Source organism: Sinocyclocheilus rhinocerous, unplaced genomic scaffold, assembly GCF_001515625.1.
Source record: "Sinocyclocheilus rhinocerous isolate Xijiao unplaced genomic scaffold, SAMN03320098_v1.1 scaffold1351, whole genome shotgun sequence".
Taxonomy (NCBI): domain Eukaryota; kingdom Metazoa; phylum Chordata; class Actinopteri; order Cypriniformes; family Cyprinidae; genus Sinocyclocheilus; species Sinocyclocheilus rhinocerous.
In genome coordinates this window covers 1,009,666-1,031,292 of record NW_015654494.1, presented here as the reverse complement: position 1 = coordinate 1,031,292, position 21,627 = coordinate 1,009,666, and the positions used below count along the sequence as shown (strand labels likewise).

At 35.7% G+C, this 21,627-nt stretch overlaps 4 protein-coding genes across 6 annotated transcripts in view; 1 reads left to right on the top strand and 3 right to left on the bottom strand.

Annotated features, from left to right (window-relative positions):
• The first annotated feature begins 1,578 nt into the window (after nt 1-1,578).
• LOC107717155 (lens fiber membrane intrinsic protein-like) lies at nt 1,579-4,519 on the top strand. Its single transcript, XM_016523819.1, has 3 exons — nt 1,579-1,756; nt 2,993-3,235; nt 4,090-4,519. Exons 1-3 carry the CDS (start codon nt 1,579-1,581, stop codon nt 4,164-4,166), a joined length of 498 nt encoding a protein of 165 aa, XP_016379305.1. The 3' UTR covers nt 4,167-4,519.
• A 1,414-nt stretch (nt 4,520-5,933) lies between these two features.
• gpr35.2 (G protein-coupled receptor 35, tandem duplicate 2) lies at nt 5,934-8,752 on the bottom strand. The gene is made up of 3 exons (XM_016523818.1): nt 8,726-8,752; nt 8,473-8,516; nt 5,934-6,885 (listed from the first exon to the last, which is right to left on the bottom strand). The coding sequence occupies exons 1-3, from the start codon at nt 8,738-8,740 to the stop codon at nt 5,934-5,936; spliced, it is 1,011 nt and encodes a 336-aa protein (XP_016379304.1). The 5' UTR covers nt 8,741-8,752.
• An 889-nt stretch (nt 8,753-9,641) lies between these two features.
• gpr35.1 (G protein-coupled receptor 35, tandem duplicate 1) lies at nt 9,642-12,531 on the bottom strand. Its single transcript, XM_016523845.1, has 2 exons — nt 12,280-12,531; nt 9,642-10,812 (listed from the first exon to the last, which is right to left on the bottom strand). The coding sequence occupies exon 2, from the start codon at nt 10,803-10,805 to the stop codon at nt 9,846-9,848; it is 960 nt and encodes a 319-aa protein (XP_016379331.1). The 5' UTR covers nt 10,806-10,812; nt 12,280-12,531; the 3' UTR covers nt 9,642-9,845.
• Nucleotides 12,532-13,317: 786 nt separating this feature from the next.
• LOC107717170 (GRAM domain-containing protein 3-like) overlaps nt 13,318-21,627 on the bottom strand; it is a 21,394-nt gene continuing 13,084 nt past the window's right edge. For all 3 annotated transcript variants that reach the window (XM_016523842.1, XM_016523843.1, XM_016523844.1), the window contains exons 7-12: nt 18,685-18,756; nt 18,446-18,599; nt 18,297-18,359; nt 18,106-18,205; nt 16,079-16,186; nt 13,318-15,572 (exon numbers count right to left, since the gene is read on the bottom strand). In XM_016523842.1, the coding sequence (XP_016379328.1) occupies nt 15,557-15,572; nt 16,079-16,186; nt 18,106-18,205; nt 18,297-18,359; nt 18,446-18,599; nt 18,685-18,756 (513 nt within the window). In that variant the 3' untranslated portion in view covers nt 13,318-15,556. The remainder of the gene's footprint in view (nt 15,573-16,078; nt 16,187-18,105; nt 18,206-18,296; nt 18,360-18,445; nt 18,600-18,684; nt 18,757-21,627) is intronic.

Here is a 21,627-nt window from a genome sequence, read left to right as displayed (position 1 = left end):
TGTAACAAAATTGATAAACACCTTGAATTTAGATTTTAATTGAATTGACGTCTACAGATTCCCAGCTAGTAAATTTAGCTTCCCAGAGCGTTCTGAGAACATAACTTTCTGGTTCCCAGACATTCTAGCGTTCTCTGACAGAAAACATTAATTGCGTAAATAGAATGTTCTCATTAGGTGTGGAGAATATTCCTCTAACATTTTTATTTGGCTTCCAAAAGAATAACCATATGGCAACGTTAGGGGAACGTTCTGTGTTTTCTGACTAGTTCGCTCACGTATTGAATGATCTTTTGAGTGTAACTATATGTAGATATGTGCTGGCGAAATGTTTCTTCATCCTTCAAACCCTGTAAACCTCCAGTCCAAGTGTTCTGGATCGATTTGACCAGCTAGCAAATTTTGGTTCCCAGAACGTTCAGCTAACGTTAGTTTCTGGTTCCCAGAACAGACATTCTAATGTTCTCTGCCAAGAAACTTTGTTTACATAAATGTAACATCCCTGTTGAAATTTTTTTTCCCTCATGTAGCATCATATATCTCTCCAAAAGTGCCTTCAATAATATTGAGATCTTTCATCTTTGGACATTTAATATGGCATTAATACAGTGTTTATTAGAAGCAAAATAATAGGTGGATTTCTATTTGCTATTGTGGAATATAACGATAAAATTTAAATACGTTTAAACATATTATAATGATTTAAATGACAAACATGTATCATAACTACACATTTTTATTCATAAAATAAATTGTTTAAAGATGTCTAAAACCATTAATGACACTTGAAAGTTTCTTGCAAAGTTTATTTTGGTTTTGTATTTTGAAAATATATGTTTATATATTTATTATAGAAATTAAACAATTGGATTTAATCCATCCTATAATTTAGTAGTAGTAGTATTTACATGTTGTAGGCTATATTTATATTTACACAAATACTTTTAATTTGTCCTTTAATTCATTGTTATTGTTTATATGTTGTACATTATAACACATTTAATGTATCATATAATGTATTATTATTATTATTACTATTTATGTTTATGTATTAATAAATGTTATGTATTTGTTATAAAATTACACATTTAATTTATCGCATAATTTAGTATTATTATTATTGTTGTTTTATTTACTAATATATCCATTAAAATTCATTTCCTATTTGTAATAGTAACAAATAAGATATTTTACCTAAATTTGTACATTTTGCATGCTTTAAAGTTTTTATCCTGAGAAAAAAATGAAAAGCTGAATCACGTTTCAGTGTAATATTTTCAAATGCACTTTTACCGAAAATATGAGCGGTGTTTGCATGCGCAAAACTTGTTGCGTGGTTGCCAGGCAGTTGCTATGCGGTTACTAAAGTGTTCTGATTGGCTGTTGGCACATTGCCATGCGGTTGCTATGTGTTTTTGCACTTTTTTCGTGTCTGGCACACAAACTTAAAGCCAATTCTTCAGCACTAGCGTGTTCAGTACAGTATTGATCAGTTAGTGAGCAGTTGTTTCATTAGCGGTGATCATTAGTGAACGTGTGTGTGTGTTTGTGCAGGAGGGCGTTCCGATCCTCTGATTGATGGTGTTCACTCTGGTGGGCGGGGCCTCTCTGTGTGGAGCGGCGGCCCTCGTGCTCCTCGTCATCTCCACGGCTACTGACTATTGGATGCAGTATCGCTACTCAGGGAATGCAGCCAATCAGGGCCTCTGGAGGTTCTGCATCAATCGCAAGTGCCACGCCCACACGCTGACCGTGGGTGAGTGCGGTTAAACCGCGGTAAATAGAGTGGGGGAACTATGACGTCACTTTGTAGGCGGATCGGCTGTTAGCACTGGTTCCCTCGACAAAAAGCCAATAGGATTTTTCCATACGCTTTTGGATTATCGCAAAAAATAAGCTCTGTGTTCAGTCATAGTTTATGAAACTTGCATTAACTGTTCCCTCCTGGTGGAATGACCTGCCCAAATCAATCCGAGCAGCTGAGTCCTTACCCATCTTCAAGAAACGACTAAAAACACATCTGTTCCACCTTTATTTGACCCTCTAACTCTAGCACTCTCTATTCTATTTCTATTCTTTAAAAAAAAAGAATGCCCCTTTTAGACTTGCACTCTATTCGTTTACAAACTGCTTGTTTTCTCTAATCTTTTTGCATTCTATCTATTTGTTTTATTTTTATTTATTATACAATTAGCAAAAGCAACAAGACCTCTAACACTAGCTTGCTCTATTCTTTTTCTATTCTGTCTGTTTTCATTTTATTTATTATATTATTTAAAAAGCCCTTGCTACGTGTACTGCATTAAGCTAACTGAGACTTGTTATAGCACTTGTATATCATTGCTCTTTTATTGATTTTGATTGCTTCCATTGTCCTCATTTGTAAGTAGCTTTGGATAAAAGCGTCTGCTAAATGACTAAATGTAAATGCAATATTCCTAATTATTAAAAACATGAAACTTAATTTCATGTTCAAGGAAAATATGACAAATAATGTTTTTTTATACTCTGTATCTATTAATATTAATATTAACTCATTATATTTTTGCTTTTTCATTGTGAAAGACTTACAGTCATACAACTTATTTATGAAAATTGTTTTCAGTTTTTTTCAAATTCTTTTTTTTTTGCTTTTCCATTTAAAAATCTGTGTATAGTTGGTGTATCCATCATAATGAAGACTCTACATTATTTGACATTTGAGAGCTAATAATAATTAAATGTAATTATTATATTGTTAAAACATTTGACATTTTTAGACTTTATTTTTATACTTAAATTTTAAGTATTTAAAATAAGTAAAAAAAATTAATTTTTAGTTATAAAAAATTACATTTAAATGTTTAAATAAAAAACGTTTGACATTTAAGTTATTAAAATTTAAATTAAGTTAAAAACATCTGACGTACAGTTATTAGAAATTATATTATTTCAGTTGTTAAAGACATTTACTACATTTTGAGCAGATTTCTGCTTCATAAACACTGATGTCTGTGCAGTGATGATCAGCTCAGCAGTGCGAGGTTCAGTGTGTGTTGCAGTGGTTTTTATGGTCTGGTTTGCGGTGGTTTCTGCTTTGAAGCGGTCTGTGTTTCTGCAGGATTTCTTGCGCTCTTGGCTTTGGCGATCTACACCGGCATGACCGTCAACTTCTTCGGCAAACGCTACATCGACTGGAGATTCTCATGGTCCTATATCTTGGCTTGGGTCGGCATCATATTGGCTTTTGGAGCAGGTACATTTCATTTTATAGCATGCTTTTTTACAAAATATGCAGGAAAAAATTATAAATATATGTATATATATTTGTATGTATATATATTTTTTTTTCTGAAAAAAAAATCTCGTTTAAAGTTTTTTTCCATTCGTTTGTTTTTCGCACAACTTGCAAAACATTTAATAAATATGCATAATACAAAAACAAAGGTCTAAGTAAAACTTGCTTGTTTTTTGCATTCATCATAGTACATAGTAATATTCAAAAAAGTTGATTCCTGTTTTTTTCTTTATACAATAAATAAATACAAATAATTAAATAAATATGCATAATATAAAACAAATAACAGGTTTTTTCTATAAAACTCTACGAAAACAAGAACGTGCCGTTTTGAACATCATCTAATCTTATTTAAAGAATTTTGAAATTTTTCCTAAACATTTTTTTTTTATTTTTCCCAAGGAAAACTATAAAAAAAAAACTAAAAAATTATTAAAGAAATTTATTGTTCACAAAAACAAAAGTTTTGAACATTTTATTTAAAGGCTTTTTTAATGTTCAAAGAAAATAAATAATTGAATTAATTCAAAAATAAATAACTATTCATAATACAAAGTATTATTCTGAACAAAGGGGTATTGTTTTGTAAAAAAAAAAAATCTAAAATTTTAAAATTTTGTGCAAAAATAAATCTTTTTTTTATTATTTTTTAAAAAATTACTATATTTTTCTTTCTTTTTTCACATTTTTTTAATAAAAAAATCATAATAGTTCATAATTGTAAAAAAAACAAACAAATAACAGTTCCTTGTTTTGTTTTTCTTCTTCATGCATCATAGTAAATGTTTGTGTTTGTGAATGGTGTGTTTCAGGCGTCCTGCAGCTCTGTGCGTATCAGAGGAGCGTCTCTGAAGCAGCACCTGCGAGCGTCTCAAACATCTCAACATGAAATAAATGGCTTTCGGACTCTTTCTTTGGCAGATGATTTATTTCTCACACAGGATTATTGGTGCAGCATGATTTAATACTGGCATTACTGGTTAGGAGTTATGATTCTGTCTGTCCAATAGATGGCGTTCAGATGCAAAACACCCTCAGATGAGGAATGATATATTCAGCACACAGACACTGATCAGAGTTCATTTCTCTGCGTCGCCAACTCAACATGAAATACATACAGAAACACAGACAGCAGTAAAGCTTTTAAAATATTAATGTACACAGAAGACCCTGAATTACAGTTTGCCTTTTTCAAGCAGTTTCTGTAAACATGCAAAGATAAAATCTTGGAATAATACAACACTATAACATTTTTGGCAGTAATTTTTAGCAATCAATTTGTCTAGATTTACATTAAAAAAAATTTGGTTTTAATTTTTCTTTTGTTACGTATGTTTGTCATAAACATTTAAAAAGTTACACACTTATGGGAATTTATGTTCATAAAAATATCCATATATATATATACACAGTATCTCACAAAAGTGAGTACACCCCTCACATTTCAGCAACCATTTTAGTATATCTTCTCAAGGGACAATCCTATTTGAGAATTAGAATTGTTGCTCTCCACAAAGATGGCCTAGGCTATAAGAAGATCTGTAACACCCTTAAACTGAGTTGCAGTACAGCAGCCAGGGTCATACTGAGGTTTTCTAAGACGGGTTCCACTCGGAACAGGCCTCGCAAGGGTCGATCAAAGAAGTTGAGTCCTCGTGCTGTGCGTCAGGTACAGAAGCTGGCTTCAAAAAACAGACGCATGAGTGCTGCCAGCATTGCTTTAGAGGTTGCAGAAGCGGGAGGTCAGCTTGTCAGTGCTCAAACCATACGCCGCACACTGCAACAAGTCGGTTTGCATGGCCGTCGTCCCAGAAGGAAGCATCTTCTAAAGCTGGCTCACAAGAAAGCCCGCAAACGGTTTGCTGAAGACAACCTGTCCAAGAGCATGAATTACTGGAACCATGTCCTGTGGTCTGATGAGACTAAGATAAACTCAGATGGTGTCCAGCATGTGTGGTGACGCCCTGGTGAGGAGTACCAAGGAAAGTGTCTTGTCTACAATCAAGCATGGTGGTGGTAGCTTCATGGTCTGGGGCTGCATGAGTGCTGCCGGCACTGGGGAGCCGCTGCGGTTCATTGAGGGAAACATGGATTCCAGCATGTACTGTGACATACTGAAGCAGAACATGATGTCCTCCCTTCAGAAACTGGGCCGAACGGCAGTTATCCAACATGATAACGACCCCAGGAGTGGAAGATGATCCCAGCAACAACCTGCGCAGCTCTGGTGAACTCCATGCCCAGGAGGATTAACGCAGTGCTAGATAACAATGGTGCCCCTACAAAATATTGACTCTTTGGACACAGTTTTGACATGTTCACTTAGGGTGTACTCATTTTTGTTGCCAGTTATTTGGACAATTATGGCTATATGTTGTTATTTTTAGAGGACAGTACATTTGTACCTCTATACAAGTTGCACATTGACTACTCTAAAATATATCCAAGTTTCATTTGTGCAGTATTGTCCCTTGAGAAGATATACTATACAAAAGATTTTATACGAAAGTATGTATAGAAATAAAACGTGTTAATATTTTTTTAACAAAAACTAATTTATTGTTCCATAAACCACTTATAAAGTTGAATATATATATACTACGAAGTTTATTACAAAATTGAAACACGTTTTAATATCACATAAGTTTCCCAGAAGTCATTGTGTGACCCTGTTATAATTACACTGGTATTCTTCATTTGTACTTTGTTTCGAGCTGCGCCGTTTCCATGATGTTCTGGTGGCAAAATAATAACTGAAGCAGTCGAGCGCGCAGTTCATGCTGGACACGCACATCGCGCCGTGAACGAAATTATGTGCGAAAAACTGCGCACTGCACGAGTGCTTGTACGCCTGCGTGACGTACTTGAAGAAAAAGCCGAAGTGGATGGGAAAGAAACATACGACGAAAACAATCAGATTAGCCGCGATGATAAACATACACTGAATCTTCTCAGAACGAGATCCGATTTCCAACCGTTTCCTTAATTTGAAAATGACTGTAACGGAGCAGAAGAGCATGATGAGGAACGGCACGAGGAACCCAATGATGTTAAGAACCAGAATGAAGGCCAACGGTAATTCCTCTCCTTTGTTTTTCTGAAAGCACTTAATCGTGGTATTTTTTACCGGTTCGTCCACGCGATGGAACGCAGCGCTGAATGAGCACGTGACCAGCCAAATGAGCGCGCAAACCGCCAGCGCGTTTCTGCGACACAAAATTTCCCGGGCTTTTAACGGATACTTGATGGCCACGTAGCGCACGACGCTTATCGCGGTGACCGTGAAGATGCTCACGTACATGTTGACGTAATAAACCGACACGAGGACGTAACACAGCTCTTTGTTGGTTTGGTCCCAGAGTCGCGAACTTTCCCAGATGTAGGACGCGATGCGGACGGGCAGAAGCACGAGCACGACGCAGTCGGCGATCGCCATGTTGGCGATGTAGATGTTCATGTAGGTCCAGTCGGTTATGGGATGGCGGCAGAACGTCACTAAGACGTAAATGTTTCCCGGGACGCCGAGGATGAAGGTGGGAATCAGTGCAGCGAGCTGGAAGTTCTGGACTCCCACGGTGATGTTCAGCGTGCAGTTAGACATCTTCAACCTGATAGAAAAAAAATAAATAAAATGGATGGAATCATGTAGCGTTCAAACCTAGATGGTTTAATAACGTTTAATTTTTAATATATAGTGTAAGTTTTGGAACGTTCGTAGACGACGTACATCTTTGAAATGTGTTACACAAATTCTAGACAATAAATAACTTTGTTGTTTTTTTTCAAAGATGGCATATGTGAATGTATTTTCAAATGTATGGTTATTTTTAAATGCGTTCAACAATGTACAAGAAAAAAAAATAGGTAGAAAATATATTTACATAGGCTATCATTTAGTGTTCATGTTGCTATAGCCGATTGTTTTTTGGTCTACTAAACCATTAATATCATGAGACTGATGCAGCGGTAAAAATTAGTCAAATCTACTCAAAATAAGTAAATAAAAACAACAAAATAATAATAATAACATTCATTATGAACAAAAAAAATCTAATTCAACTTTAAAATTTAAGGCCACAACAGAACCTATGATTAATCAAATTTGGTGTACAAGTCTTTTCAGTTTTATTTTTAAGTTTGTCTAGTTGAATCTCATGTAACTTAATAATTTAACCTGTTTCTATTTTTTTTTTTTTGATGAGAATTGAAAATAAACAGCCTATTTACTGCATTCCGATAATTGTTAAATGTCAATATAATGTTATGTTAATGTAAAATTGTTAAACGTTTATGACTTTTCACAGTTCTAGGCTTAGACCTTTGAAAAGTCATTGTTTACAGCGTACAATAAAAAATTAATGAATGAATTAAAAATAAATGAGGCACTGGCGAAAAACATACTACTATAATCATGAAACTACTTACAGAAACATTTTGATATTTCAAAAATATATATTAGCAATAAAAAAATACATAATTTTTGCATTATGTTGACTCAATGCAGTTCTTATAAACTTCACTGTTTGATTTTAAGGACATTTTTGTTTAATGAATATATAAACATAATTTATATAATAAGCAGCTGTGCTATAACGACCGAGTTCAAATAAAATTCTTGCAAAGCATTATGGGAAATTTATTTTTGATATGAATGTGTTAGCGATATTAACTTACATTTGTAAGATGTATCTAAATAGATATTACACATTGATATCAGTGCATAGGCTATCAAACAAGCAATCTGCATTATTTAATCTTTGCTCCTGTATTTTTTTCTCTAAAGAGATAACTGCTGCTCATAGTTTGTTGCCACTGGTTTTACAACTTGGCCGGAAAACACGTTTTTTTTTATTTTTATCATAGATCTCTTTGTAATCTGTATATTATAGTCTGCTCTATAAATACATTTCTTGAAATGATTCCTATGACAGATGCACGTGCTAAAATTCAGTAGGCTATTTGTAGATACACGAAATATTACATTGCCATCCAATACGAAGATAAATTACTGAACTTTTTATTACAATGGAAAAATGTAGTAGCTATATAAAACATGGACATTGTGAAGTGAAGAAAAGTCAAACAACACACAAAGACACACGCACAATCAACATTATAATAAAAAAATATGAGAGTGAAACCAACATTAAGAAACTCGAGAGGCTTGAAAAGTCTGTCAAATCAAAAACTCTTACCTTTTCACATGCCCAACTAGAGAAAAGAGCTGAGATCTGTTCATCTGCCGGTCCGGTGGAATAAAATAAAATAAGTCTTATAACAGATACACTTCGTCTCTTCAAAAACAAAAGCGCATGACAGAAGTTCTTACTTTATACATAAATGCAATGCATTAAACACAAATATATTTAATGCATCGAGAGCTAGGTCACATGCTGTCTTTGGTGCATCGATAGAGCAGATAAACTCTGTGTGTTTCGCTTTTCTTACCGTCTTTGTTATCATCTAACAAACCGGTTTGTTCGAACAGTTCGTTCAAATGAACCGATTCGTTCGAGCGCATAATAATTGAGCGCTTTTTACGTGTTCTTTTATTGTGCTTTCTTCGAATCAGTTCAGTTCTGTTGATTTAGTGGAAACAAAAGCGTTTATGTTTGCTGCTGGCGGTCTGAGACTTGTTCTGTTTGATAAATTTTCCGTTGTGTCACCTCACCAACAAACAGTCGAGTGATTTACGACCCCCATGTGAATCAATTTCGGAATATACTTCAAGACCATTACGAAGATCCAGTTGTGACAACTAAACTTAATAAGCATTATGCTGTTCATTTCAGCGAGTCAGACGGTTCGTTTAAATGATTCACTTTGATTCAAGTTATACCTCAATTCAAAATGATCCGTGAATTCCCGCGCGGCAAATGTATAGTGTTGTAAATGAAGCATTTCCATTGAATGTTTATTGGATATTTTTCTGTATCAATTTGATGCTGATTTTTTTTTTGTCAGATAAACCTTCGGATTCCATGCCAAACAGGTGCTAATCTTTTCCACCAAATCAACAAACAATGGTTCGCGAATCAAATTAGCGTTCGAAATCTGCGAGTCTGTTCGTTTAAACGATTCATTTGATTAGAACCACCACTCCAAATGTTCCACAAAGTGCCTGATGCATTGTTAAACAATGTTAGTAAAATATGACTTCTCAATATGGTTTCAGTGTTTCTGAGTTATAGGTTTTTGTTGTGTATTGGGGCTCAAGCAATGTGCTCCAGTTAAATTCAAGGTTCACTTCAATGCCAGTTGGAAAACATAGCTTTGTTTTGGAAAATGGTAGTTAGTCATTAGCAGGACCAGCCACCAGGTTTAAAAACAAGTCCTACAAGGAGATCACAAGAGGGCCATTGAGCTCAAGACGTCAGAGTAGAAATGTAAACATTTATTACTAGCCCATTGTACAGATTAAGCTATTCATAGTACATTCATAGTTAGCATTCTGTTTTTTTAATCATGCAAAAGCCTTGTTTAATACTGCAACCCTTATTTATGAGTACAGAGTGTATACAACGTTCAAAAAGGAACCACATAATAAAACAAAACCCAGTCAAAACAATTACGTTGGCGTACTAACTGCATCCGAAACGGTGTTGTAATCACATTCACCTTCTTGATTGTTAGTGTCATTCATGCAGCACATATTCCAGGACGTTTTGGTTGCGAAAAAATAGCTAAAGCAGTCCAAACCGCAGTTCATATTGGAAAAGCAAAGAGCAATGTGCAGGAAGTTGTGCGCGACCAGTTTATAGTAGCAGCTTTCGTTATCGTCTGTGTTTGCGTACTTGTTTTGCACGATGTATTTAACGAGGTAACCCAAGTGGACGGGGAGAAAGCATACGACGAAAACAACTAAATTGGCCACGATGATAAACATGCATTGGATCTTCTCAGAACGCGATCCGACGTCCAACTGTTTCTTTAAAGTGCAAACGACTCTAACGGAGCAGAACAGCATGATGAGGAACGGCACTAGGAATCCAACGATGACCAACAACAACACGAAATGCAACGACAATGCTCCCTTGACCCTCTGGAAGCACATGGTCTTGTCGTTATTGGAGTCCGTAACGAAGTAAACCGGGCTGATGGAGCAAATGGTGAACCATATGAGCGCGCAAACCACCAGAGCGTTCCTGCAAGAGAAGATATTCCTGGCCTTCATGGGATACTTGATGGCCACGTACCGCACCACGCTTATGGCCGTGATGATGAAGATGCTCACGTACATGTTGACGTAATAAACCAACAAAACTAAATTACACAGTGCCTTTAAATGCTCTTCCAATGGCCTGCTGTAGTAATGAATCTTAACGGGCAGGAACGTCAACAGAGCGCAGTCGGCGATGGCCATGTTGGTGATGTAGACGTTCATGTAGGTCCATTTTGCTCTGGGACGGCGGCAGAACATCACCAAGACGTAAATGTTCCCCAGGACCCCGAAAATGAAGGTGGGAATGGAAGTGACTTTTTGTAGGTCCTCGACTGTGGTGGTGATTTTGAGGGTGCAGTTGGACATCTTCAACCTGTGGGAAATGAAAATGGATGATTTGAAAACCAAAATCAATGAGCAAAACCAAAGATTTAAGGTTCTTGACTGGCACTGAATTTCTTGCAATTCGCAATTGCGAGAAGTAAAGTCAGAATTGTGAGATATAAACTTACAATTGAGAAAAATGTCAGAATTGTGAGATACAAACTCCCAATTCTGACTTTTTCCCTCACAACTGCAAGTTTATCTGGCAATTATGATTTTCTCGCACTTCTGACTTTTTTCCCCACAATTGTGAGTTTCTATCTCGAAATTCTGACTTTTTAATCACAATTGCGAGTTTATCTCTCACAACTATGAGTTTCTTGCAATTCTGATTCTCACAATTGCGAGTTTATATCTCGCAATTCTGACTTTTTTTCCCCTCACAATTGCAAGTTTATATCTCACAATTCTGACTCTGGCAATTCTGACTTTTTTTCATATTTGAGCGTGTATATCTTGCAATTCTGGCTCTCTCGCAATTCTGATTTTTTTTCCTCACAATTGCGAATTTATATCTTAAAATTAACTTTTTTTCCTCACAACTGCAAGTTTATATAAATTCTGACTTTCTTCTCACATTTGCAAGTGTATATTTTGCAATTCTGACTTTCTCGCAATTCAGACTTTGTTTCTCAGATTTGTGAGTTTATATCTTGCGATTCTGACTTTATTTCTCGCAATCGCGAATTGCAAGATATAAACTCCCAATTGCGAGTTGTAAAGTCCAATTCTGAGGAAATTCAAATACAATTTCCTTACAATTGAGAGTTTATATCCCGCAATTTTGACTATTTCTCAGAATTGCAGTGTTTATCTTGCAATTCCGTCTCTCTCGCAATTCTGACTTTTTTTCTCACAATTGCGAATTTATATCTTGAAATTAACTTTTTCCCACAATTGCACGTTTATATCTTGCAATTCTGACTTTATTTCGCACCATTGCGAATTGCAAGATATAAACTCCCAACTGCGAGTTGTAAAGTCCAATTTTGAGGAAATCAAAAGACTATCTTGACAGTTTATATCCTGCAATTCTGACTTTATTTCTCAGATTTGCACGTTTATCATGCAAAAGTCAGAACTGTGAAACATAAACTCAGAAAAAAAAGTCAGAACTATGAAATAAAAAGTTGCAATTACCAGGTTTTCATAGTTCACTAAAAAGTTCTTTGGGGAACCAAAAATGGCATCACTGCAAAACACCCTTTATTTTTAAGATTGTATTCCAAGTCTTTGAAAAGTCATGCAACAGTTTGTATGATGCTTTTGCCTCATTTGTTGGAAGAGCAAAGCCAGACCATACAGTTAAGTATCTCTTGTTGAGGTTTTGAATTACATTAGGGCAGATAATGATGAACCTTCTAAGAAACGGCTTATTTAAACAGTCAAACCCACATACAGCATACGAAAGCAAACATAAGCAATGTGAATCTCCAACAGTAGACAAAACTCTTACCTTTTCACAAGCACTAGAACAGCTTGTACCGGATTAAATCGGGAGAAAACTGATGGTCTCAAGCACAATGCCGTTAACTTTAAAGCTTTATTTACTCTATATATGTCCTAAATAACGGGTCATGCACCAACTTGCATCAGCTTTTCCAGACCCACTGAAGAGAGAAATATGACACGTTTTGCAAATATCCCTAAATATGGCGACTGGATCACACAACCACGCTTTTCTGTCTGGTTGTGCTGTCCGCGTCAACGCGCCATCAACACCAAAAATGCAGTGTTTTTGGTTTCCTCCAGGTTTCTTCCATTTATGTGCATCTACTTGCTTGGATGCATATAAACACTTGCCAAATTAACATGAGGGCTGCCAACTCTCACGCATTCAGCGTGAGACTCACGCAATTGACACTATTCTCACGCTCTCACGCCACACATCCATTTTCTCACGCAGAAAAATGTCCCTGCCAAATTCAATATTTATTTATGATTAAAAAATAAAATAAAATAAAAACACCAGACAGCGCTCGTCAATGTCAGAATGATTTAGATGGCCAATCAAATCAAAGAAGGGCGGGGCTTTACTGTTCCAGCGCGACACCACGGCATTTTTTAACAGTGAAAGAGTGTGAGGTAAGTAGGAAAACATTGATTAGTTGACAGCTGTTTTACAACAGAAATGTTAAATGACCAACAGTAATATTCTGTGATACAAACTACTCGACGACCGTTTTGATCATTTACGTGATTCACGTATACATAGAGGAGAAACAATAATGTACAGTATGTGGAAAATAATGTGTTTTTGAACCTTAAACCGCATAAACATTTCATTACACCAAATACACAAAATAATGTTCTTTTTAGCAGCATCATATGACCCCTTTAAAAAAAAGCTTAAAAAAAGAGAAACCAGTGAAAATTGATTCCTGAACTAATGACTTGCGATCCGGCTCTTTTAATGGATCCAAAACATACAAGCAATGAACAATAGTCAACGTGAAGAGACGTAAAATAGACATCAAAATGTTGATATATTTTAAAATTTAGCATTAATATGTGCTGTAAAAGATGCTGCCATTACACCCAATGCACTTTCACACATTTTCACTCATTTCTAACTTTCACTGACTTAACTTTCCATATTTTAGAGTCAGAAAAAAGTGCCTGTTTAATGCATAATCTGATTATCCCTGCCTGCAACAAAAGTCGGACATCCTGAAAGTCGCATAAACAAATTCCAGTAGCGATAAATATAGATCAGACTTCGAGGGAACTAAAACATTGGAGACACTGCATTTCCTTAGCACTTGATTTATTCAAACAATGCCAAAGCCAGTCTCACAGAGACTACTTTGAATTACACATTAGGCAATAAATAGACCTTATTGATACAAAAACAATAACACTTTAATAGTGCAATATAAACCAATTATTAAAGTTGAGATTCTTGCATTGTGGTTATTAGACAGTCGTTCAGGGGACTTTGAGGCTGCGACGTACCGGCGACCGGATGAAATGTTGTGTAAATCCATTTGCACAGATCAGTCCAACAAGTAATCTCCATTTCAGGAAAAAAGCATGCATTCATTCGCGCAAGAAATTCCCAGGAAATTTGCAGTCCATCCGTGTTTATTCCACCAGCATCTGCGGACTGAAAACCAGCAGAGCGAGTCCGCCAGCAGATGACCAAGATACCAAAACTGAGGTGCAGCAATCCCATGATGCATTGCAAATCAGTCCCAGCCCTGAGCGAGAGGTTCTTAGCACCATCCAATGCCCCAGACCCTCAATATAGCGCCCTCTTCAGGACTGGAGAGTGTCTCCACACTATAAAGTGCACTCGAACGGCTACACGTCTCTCATCTCCTGAACATATTGCAACATTTACAAACACACACACACACACACAAAAATCATGCATATTTTGGACCACGTCATTTTCGTCAAGTATCGCTATTAGTCTCGTTATGAGTCCTGAATGGAAATGCTCCATTTGGGTTTGCGCAAACATGCATGCTTGGCTTTAGCCGCAAATCGGACGTTTAACAATACCATATCCATCTCTTCTTGCACAATACAATCTTTTTTTTTTTCTTTCTTTTTTTTTTGTTCAGATTACAAAAAGACCAACATGTCGACTACTTCGTCTCCTTAAAGTATAAAAAAAGACAAAAGAAATGTTACAAAAACTTGTTAAATACCTGATCTGAACATTTCTTGTGCATAGACTATACATACAATAATACTAAGGGCTGGCTAGCTAGCTTTGCTCTTTTTTTTATCGTTAAACCAAAACCAGTAATATCACAACCGCTTATACAACATTGTTATTCATGATATTTTTTTTGATGGTCATAAAAGTGGTCAAATGAAGGCGCTGCAATGGGTTGGCTAGCTAGCTAAGCTCTTTTTTTATCGTTAAAATGAAACCAGGAATATCACAACCCTTTATACAAAAAACATTGAGGAAGAATGAAACCGAAAGAAGACCAAGATAAAGCTAGACATCAAAAATAAGGAACTTGGGACGAAAGTTGAACGAACGAAAAATGGATGGAAGTTATTTGTGACATTTTTTGATGGTCAAACAAAGGTGCTGCAATGAATAAGAGTTGGCTAGCTAGCTTAGCTCTTTTTATCGTTGAACCGAAACCAGTAATATCGCAAAACCTTATGACAAAGTTATTTGCGACAATTTTTGCTGATCGATAAAAGTGGTACAAAGGTGTTGCAATGAGTAAGCATTGTTTAGCTAGCTTAGTTTTTTTAATCATTAAATCGAAACCAGTAATATCGCAACCCTTGTACGAAAAAACGTAAGAGGAAGAAACCGAAAGACTGATGAAAAAGACAGCCATCAAAAATAAGGAACTTAGGAAGAAAATAAAAATGAGTTCTTCGCGACATTTTTTTGATGGTCGTAAAAGTGGTCAAACGAAGGCGCTGCAATGAGTAATGCTTTTCCACAGAAGTAGTTTGTTTTAGTTGTCTTTGACAGTCCTCCGAGACAAACCTGTTGTCTTTGGTTGTTTTTGGTCGAGTCGCTGCAGCGCTAACACAAACCGAACGGCTGCGAGCGAAGACATGCCCGCGTTTCGTCAACACCAGCGTCTCGTAAAGCGCATGCCCTTTGGTGGTTTTCTTGGCAAAGACGCACTGAGTTCGGTAGCTGGTGCATGTGCAAATAAAGGTCCTTCCCAGCATTCCCTGCGGCGGCTAGTGGATCTTTAAAAACGGTTTTTGGTGGTTCTTTCCAAAGTTCTGATGGATGAGATCTCTTACGTTTCTTTGTACCTGAAAGAACAAAAAAAAAAATCAACGTAATTTTCTGATGCTGCTTTGGGTTTTACACCTGCAGAAATATCAATGTAACATGACACCATTTACCTGCTTTGCAAGGTGAATTCGGGAAGCGCTCCGAGAGACGTCAGCTGCTCTTCTAAGGCCACGATACGCAGGCCGATATAGCCAGACGACAACAAGAGCAGAAACACCCTAAACGAGACAAAAACACGTCACTTTGGTTAAATGCACGTTTAGTATCAGGGCGTCTCACATCACAATAACAATATCATTCCCTTACAGCTGCATACTGGCAAGATGAGACTCGTTTGCCTGGCAACCACTTATATTTTGACAACTAGAGTCACGCTGAAAGGGATCTCGTCACTGAGCTCATGATTATCTGTCACTAATACTATGGGTGAAGCAATATAGATATTTCAGCCTAAACGTAATTTTCTGATGCTGCTTTGGGTTTTACACCTGCAGAAATATCAATGTAACATGACACCATTTACCTGCTTTGCAAGGTGAATTCGGGAAGGGCTCCGAGAGACGTCAGCTGCTCTTCTAAGGCCACGATACGCAGGCCGATATAGCCAGACGACAACAAGAGCAGAAACACCCTAAACGAGACAAAAACACGTCACTTTGGTTAAATGCACGTTTAGTATCAGGGCGTCTCACATCACAATAACAATATCATTCCCTTACAGCTGCATACTGGCAAGATGAGACTCATTTGCCTGGCAACCAACTTATATTTTGACAACTAGAGTCACGCTGAAAGGGATCTCGTCACTGAGCTCATGATTATATGTCACTAATACTATGGGTGAAGCAATATAGATATTTCAGCCTATACTGACAGGACAGGTAATACTTGATTATTTAATAAAAGTAATTTTAAAATTAAAATCAATCACAGTTCGTCATATGAAATTAAATGCACCAATATAACAGAAGTAACCTCCATATAAGAAACAAAACCAGGCAACAAATTATTTTTTTAGGTGCCACAGAATAAACATGTTTTATTTTTAGTTTAACACTAACATTTCAGTCATACTGCCATGTGTTTATGTCTCATCTTTTTATGCGTTTATCAGCATTTTAATCTTGTAGATGTCCTGGGAACTAAAGTTCACTTGGGAACTAAATGTTTCTTCCAACTTGAGAATTGTTTATTACACAGAATCTGTGCCAATGTCACGGAGCATAATGTCAGCAGCACTTGGCCATCGAGTGTAGTTTGGGCTCCTCCTCAATGCGTCCTATAAATCAGTTGTCATGTGTCTTCAGTGTTGCCAAGTCTGGGGTTTTTCCGCGTAATTGGGATACTTTAACACGGTTGCCGCTGGTTGTTTCTCATGTCCGCTGGTTAGAGACCACAATAACGTGATATTTAGCTCCTGCAATGCGAATTAAAAAACCCTGGAACGTGTTTTTTTTTAACCGGGGGATCCCCCTCGAAACGCCATTGAGCTAGTTTTGAGTAGCAATTTTGTGACAACCTGGCAACCCTGTGCGTCTTTCACACATCCAGTCTGGTTTTCTTCATTAGTAACATGCAGTTAAATAGGAGGTGTTGAACTTTATCTTTAGCTCCTTGTATTCTCTTATCATGTAGATGACAGGTTAAGTAAAAATGTGAATATGCAATATTCGTACGTCTCCGTCATTTTGGAACTCTCATGCTGCACAACTAGAGCTGCTTTTAGCAGGTGTGCCGTCAGCGCTGGCGCTCAGCAGAGATGAGGACTGTTTCAAAGTCTTTTCTCCACTAAAACTTTGATGCGCTTCATCTCGGTTTATTACGTCAACATAAAAGACGTGATCGCAAAACAATTAAGAAAAAAAGGCAAATTTGTAAGTCATAACATGTACATTTATGTAGTCGCCAGCAAAAAGTTCACTCGCAAATTAATATTTTGACTGTTTTAGTCGCAGTCTGGAGCCCTGAAAGGTGTCAAATTATTTTCAGTAAATATCTGTAAAAACATTTTCACACATTTGTTACTTCTAGTAAATATTTGTATAACATTTATAATTTAGTAAATATTTGATACATACTAAATATAAAAATATTAGTTTTTACTAAATATTTTTTATAACATTCATAAATTATCAAGTACTTCATAAATAGGTCTAGTAAACATTTTTATAAATATTCATATTTTTGTAGACTTTAGAAATTATTTCAGTAAATATTCCATACATTATTTTTAGTAAACTTTATTACATTTTATATATTACGTTTTGGAAAATATTTTATAAAAATATATATTTTTTAAATATTTGTATAACACTTTTTAATTTTTAGTACAATTTTTTAAATATTTATATGGAATATTTTTGCCAATATTTTTGTAAATATATTTTGTAGATGAGGAGCTACCCCCTCACAATGTAAAGCGCTTTGAGTGGCTAGAAAAGCGCTATATAAATGTGATTATTATTATTTTTTATTATATTGTAAATATTTACTGTGAAATTGTAAATAGATGAGCACATTCCAGCTAAAAGCCGTGGCATGAACACTCACAGGATCAAGTAGATGAGCAGCAGAGTGTTGAGGTTGCTGATTTCTCTTTGGATGAGGAGAGATCGCGCTCGATCCGTCACGTTCCAAACCCACGAACTTCCTGTGGAGAGAGGAAGCAGAATCTGCGTTAGCCAATCAAACGCATTATCCCCTCCGAGTCATTCAGATCTGCAGGCCGGCGCGCGTCGTACCGGTGTATTCCTCACTCGAGCTCTCGTCTGGCATCTGCGGGGAGCTTTTAATCGCAGCGTTTTCTGAAACGCAGAAGCAAACACAGTATCTTAACACCTTTCTCTCAGAGTCACGCAGCTGTGAGACGTTCAGCAGGGAGTTTAAGAACCTGGAGTGAGTCGAGACGCAGACAGATCGATCGGAGGACAAAGCTCGTACGAGTCGTCCAGACTGGACTGGCTGGAGTTCTGCTGGGAGAGACGCACAGATCCAGACGAGCGCTGAGCCTCACTCAAGAGAGGGCTGCTGTTGGCACTTCCGTCCTGTCGGGAACGAGAGCGGCGACACGTCAGGAGCCAGTTAAACACACGAACACCAGTCAAATCACGTCAGCAAACGCTCACTCACCTCCAGCTGAGGACAGACGGATCGCAGCAGCTTATAGCAGCCTTCTCTGTTCCGCAGAGACACGAATAAATACTGCAGCACAGACAGAGAGGACAAATATATTCATAGAAAATGCAACAAAATTAAATTAATTAATTAAGTGATACTTAAAGATACTACAGATACAGTGGGTACGGAAAGTATTCAGACCCCCTTAAATTTTTCACTCTTTGTTATATTGCAGCCATTTGCTAAAATCATTTAAGTTAATTTTTTTCCTCATTAATGTACACATAGCACCCCATATTGACAGAAAAACACAGAATTGTTGACATTTCTCATGGCTGTATTGGATCAAAAGGGTGCTTCTACTAAATACTGAGTAAAGGGTCTGAATACTTAGGACCATTTGATATTTCAGTTTTTCTTTTTTAATAAATCTGCAAAAATGTCAACAATTCTGTGTTTTTCTGTCAATATGGGGTGCTGTGTGTACATTAATGAGGAAAAAAAATTAACTTAAATGATTTTAGCAAATGGCTGCAATATAACAAAGAGTGAAAAATTTAAGGGGGTCTGAATACTTTCTGTACCCACTGTATAAGTAATTATCTAAATGAATATAAAAAAACAATCATATTTGAATATCAGTAAATCTCAAAATGAAAGGAAAAAAATATTATATTTAAAATAAAATCTCAAAATAAAAATTAAAACTCAAGAAATTCTGAAACCTATTTCAATTATTTTTCTTTTTTTTTAGGCTTTGTCTTTTATAAAAGACAAAGTATTAAATGTAACCTGTTGAAACATTTTCACTTTGGTCATTCATTTTTTTTTTAGTAATTATTAATCAGTATGTTTCACAAAACAATACATTACATTTTTTTTTATTAATTAATAAGCGTTAACTGGTATGTTTCACTTTAAAAAGTTTTAGTAATTAACATTAATCAGTATGTTTCACAAAAATTCACTGTAAAACATTTTATTAATATATTTTATTAATTAGCATTAATCAATATGTATCAGTAAAAAAAATTAGTAAAATGTTTAAGTGGCATTAATCACAAAAAAATGACTGTAATACATTTATTTTTTTAAATAATTCGAATTAATTGGTATGTTTCACTTTTAAAAAAAAATCCTAAAATACATTTTTTAGTAATTGACATCAATCAGTATGTAAAAAAAGATTCACTGTAAAACATTTTATTAATATATTTTATTAATTAGCATTAATCAATCTGTATCAGTAAACAAAAAAGTAAAAATAATTTTTTTAATTGGAATTGATCACCAAACATTACTGTAATACATTAATTTTTTTCTTCAAATAGTTAGCATTAATCTATGGAAGCCCGTTTCCGCCACTGAATAAAAAATTAAGGTTATTGCAACTTTTTATCTCACAATTCTGACTTTTTTTCCTACAGAATTGCGAAATATAAACTCGCAATTGCGAGAAAAAAAGTCAGAGTTGCGAGATATTAACTCGCAATTGCGAGAAAAAAAAAAGTCAGAATTGCGAGATATAAACTCGCAATTGCGAGTTGTAAAGTCGGAATTGCGAGAAAAAAAAAGTCAGAATTGCGAGATATTAACACGCAACTGGGAGAAAAAAAGTCAGAATTGCGAGATATAAACTCGCAATTGCGAGAAAAAAAAAGTCAGAATTGCGAAATATAAACTCGCAATTGCGAGAGAAAAAAATCCAGAATTCACGAGATATAAACTCGCAATTGTGAGAAAAAAAGCCAGAAATCACGAAATATAAAATCGCAATTGCGAGAGAAAAAAAGCCAGAAATCATGAGATATTAACTCGCAATTGTGAGAAAAAAAAAGTCTGAATTGCGAGATATAAACTCGCAATTGCGAGAAAAAAAGTCAGAATTGCGAGATATTAACTCGCAATTGCGAGAAAAAAAAAAGTCAGAATTGCGAGATATAAACTCGCAATTGCGAGTTGTAAAGTCGGAATTGCGAGAAAAAAAAGTCAGAATTGCGAGAAAAAAAAGTCAGAATTGCGAGATATTAACACGCAATTGGGAGAAAAAAAGTCAGAATTGCGAGATATAAACTCGCAATTGCGAGAAAAAAAAAGTCAGAATTGGGAAATATAAACTCGCAATTGGGAGAAAAAAAGTCAGAATTGCGAGATATAAACTCGCAATTGCGAGTTGTAAAGTCGGAATTGCGAGAAAAAAAAGTCAGAATTGCGAGAAAAAAAAGTCAGAATTGCGAGATATAAACTCGCAATTGCGAGAAAAAAAATGTCAGAATTGCGAGATATAAACTCGCAATTGCGAGAAAAAAAATGTCAGAATTGCGAGATATAAACTCGCAATTGCGAGAAAAAAAATGTCAGAATTGCGAGATATAAACTCGCAATTGCGAGAAAAAAAATGTCAGAATTGCGAGATATAAACTCGCAATTGCGAGAAAAAAAGTCAGAATTGCGAGATATAAACTCGCAATTCTAAGAAATAAAGTTAGAATTGCGAGATATAAACTCGCAATTCTAAGAAATAAAGTTAGAATTGCGAGATATAAACTCGCAATTCTAAGAAATAAAGTTAGAATTGCGAGATATAAACTCGCAATTCTAAGAAATAAAGTTAGAATTGCGAGATATAAACTCGCAATTGCGAGAAAAAAAGTCAGAATTGCGAGATATAAACTCGCAATTGCGAGAAAAAAAGTCAGAATTGCGAGATATAAACTCGCAATTCTAAGAAATAAAGTTAGAATTGCGAGATATAAACTCGCAATTCTAAGAAATAAAGTTAGAATTGCGAGATATAAACTCGCAATTCTAAGAAATAAAGTTAGAATTGCGAGATATAAACTCGCAATTCTAAGAAATAAAGTTAGAATTGCGAGATATAAACTCGCAATTCTAAGAAATAAAGTTAGAATTGCGAGATATAAACTCGCAATTGCGAGAAAAAAAGTCAGAATT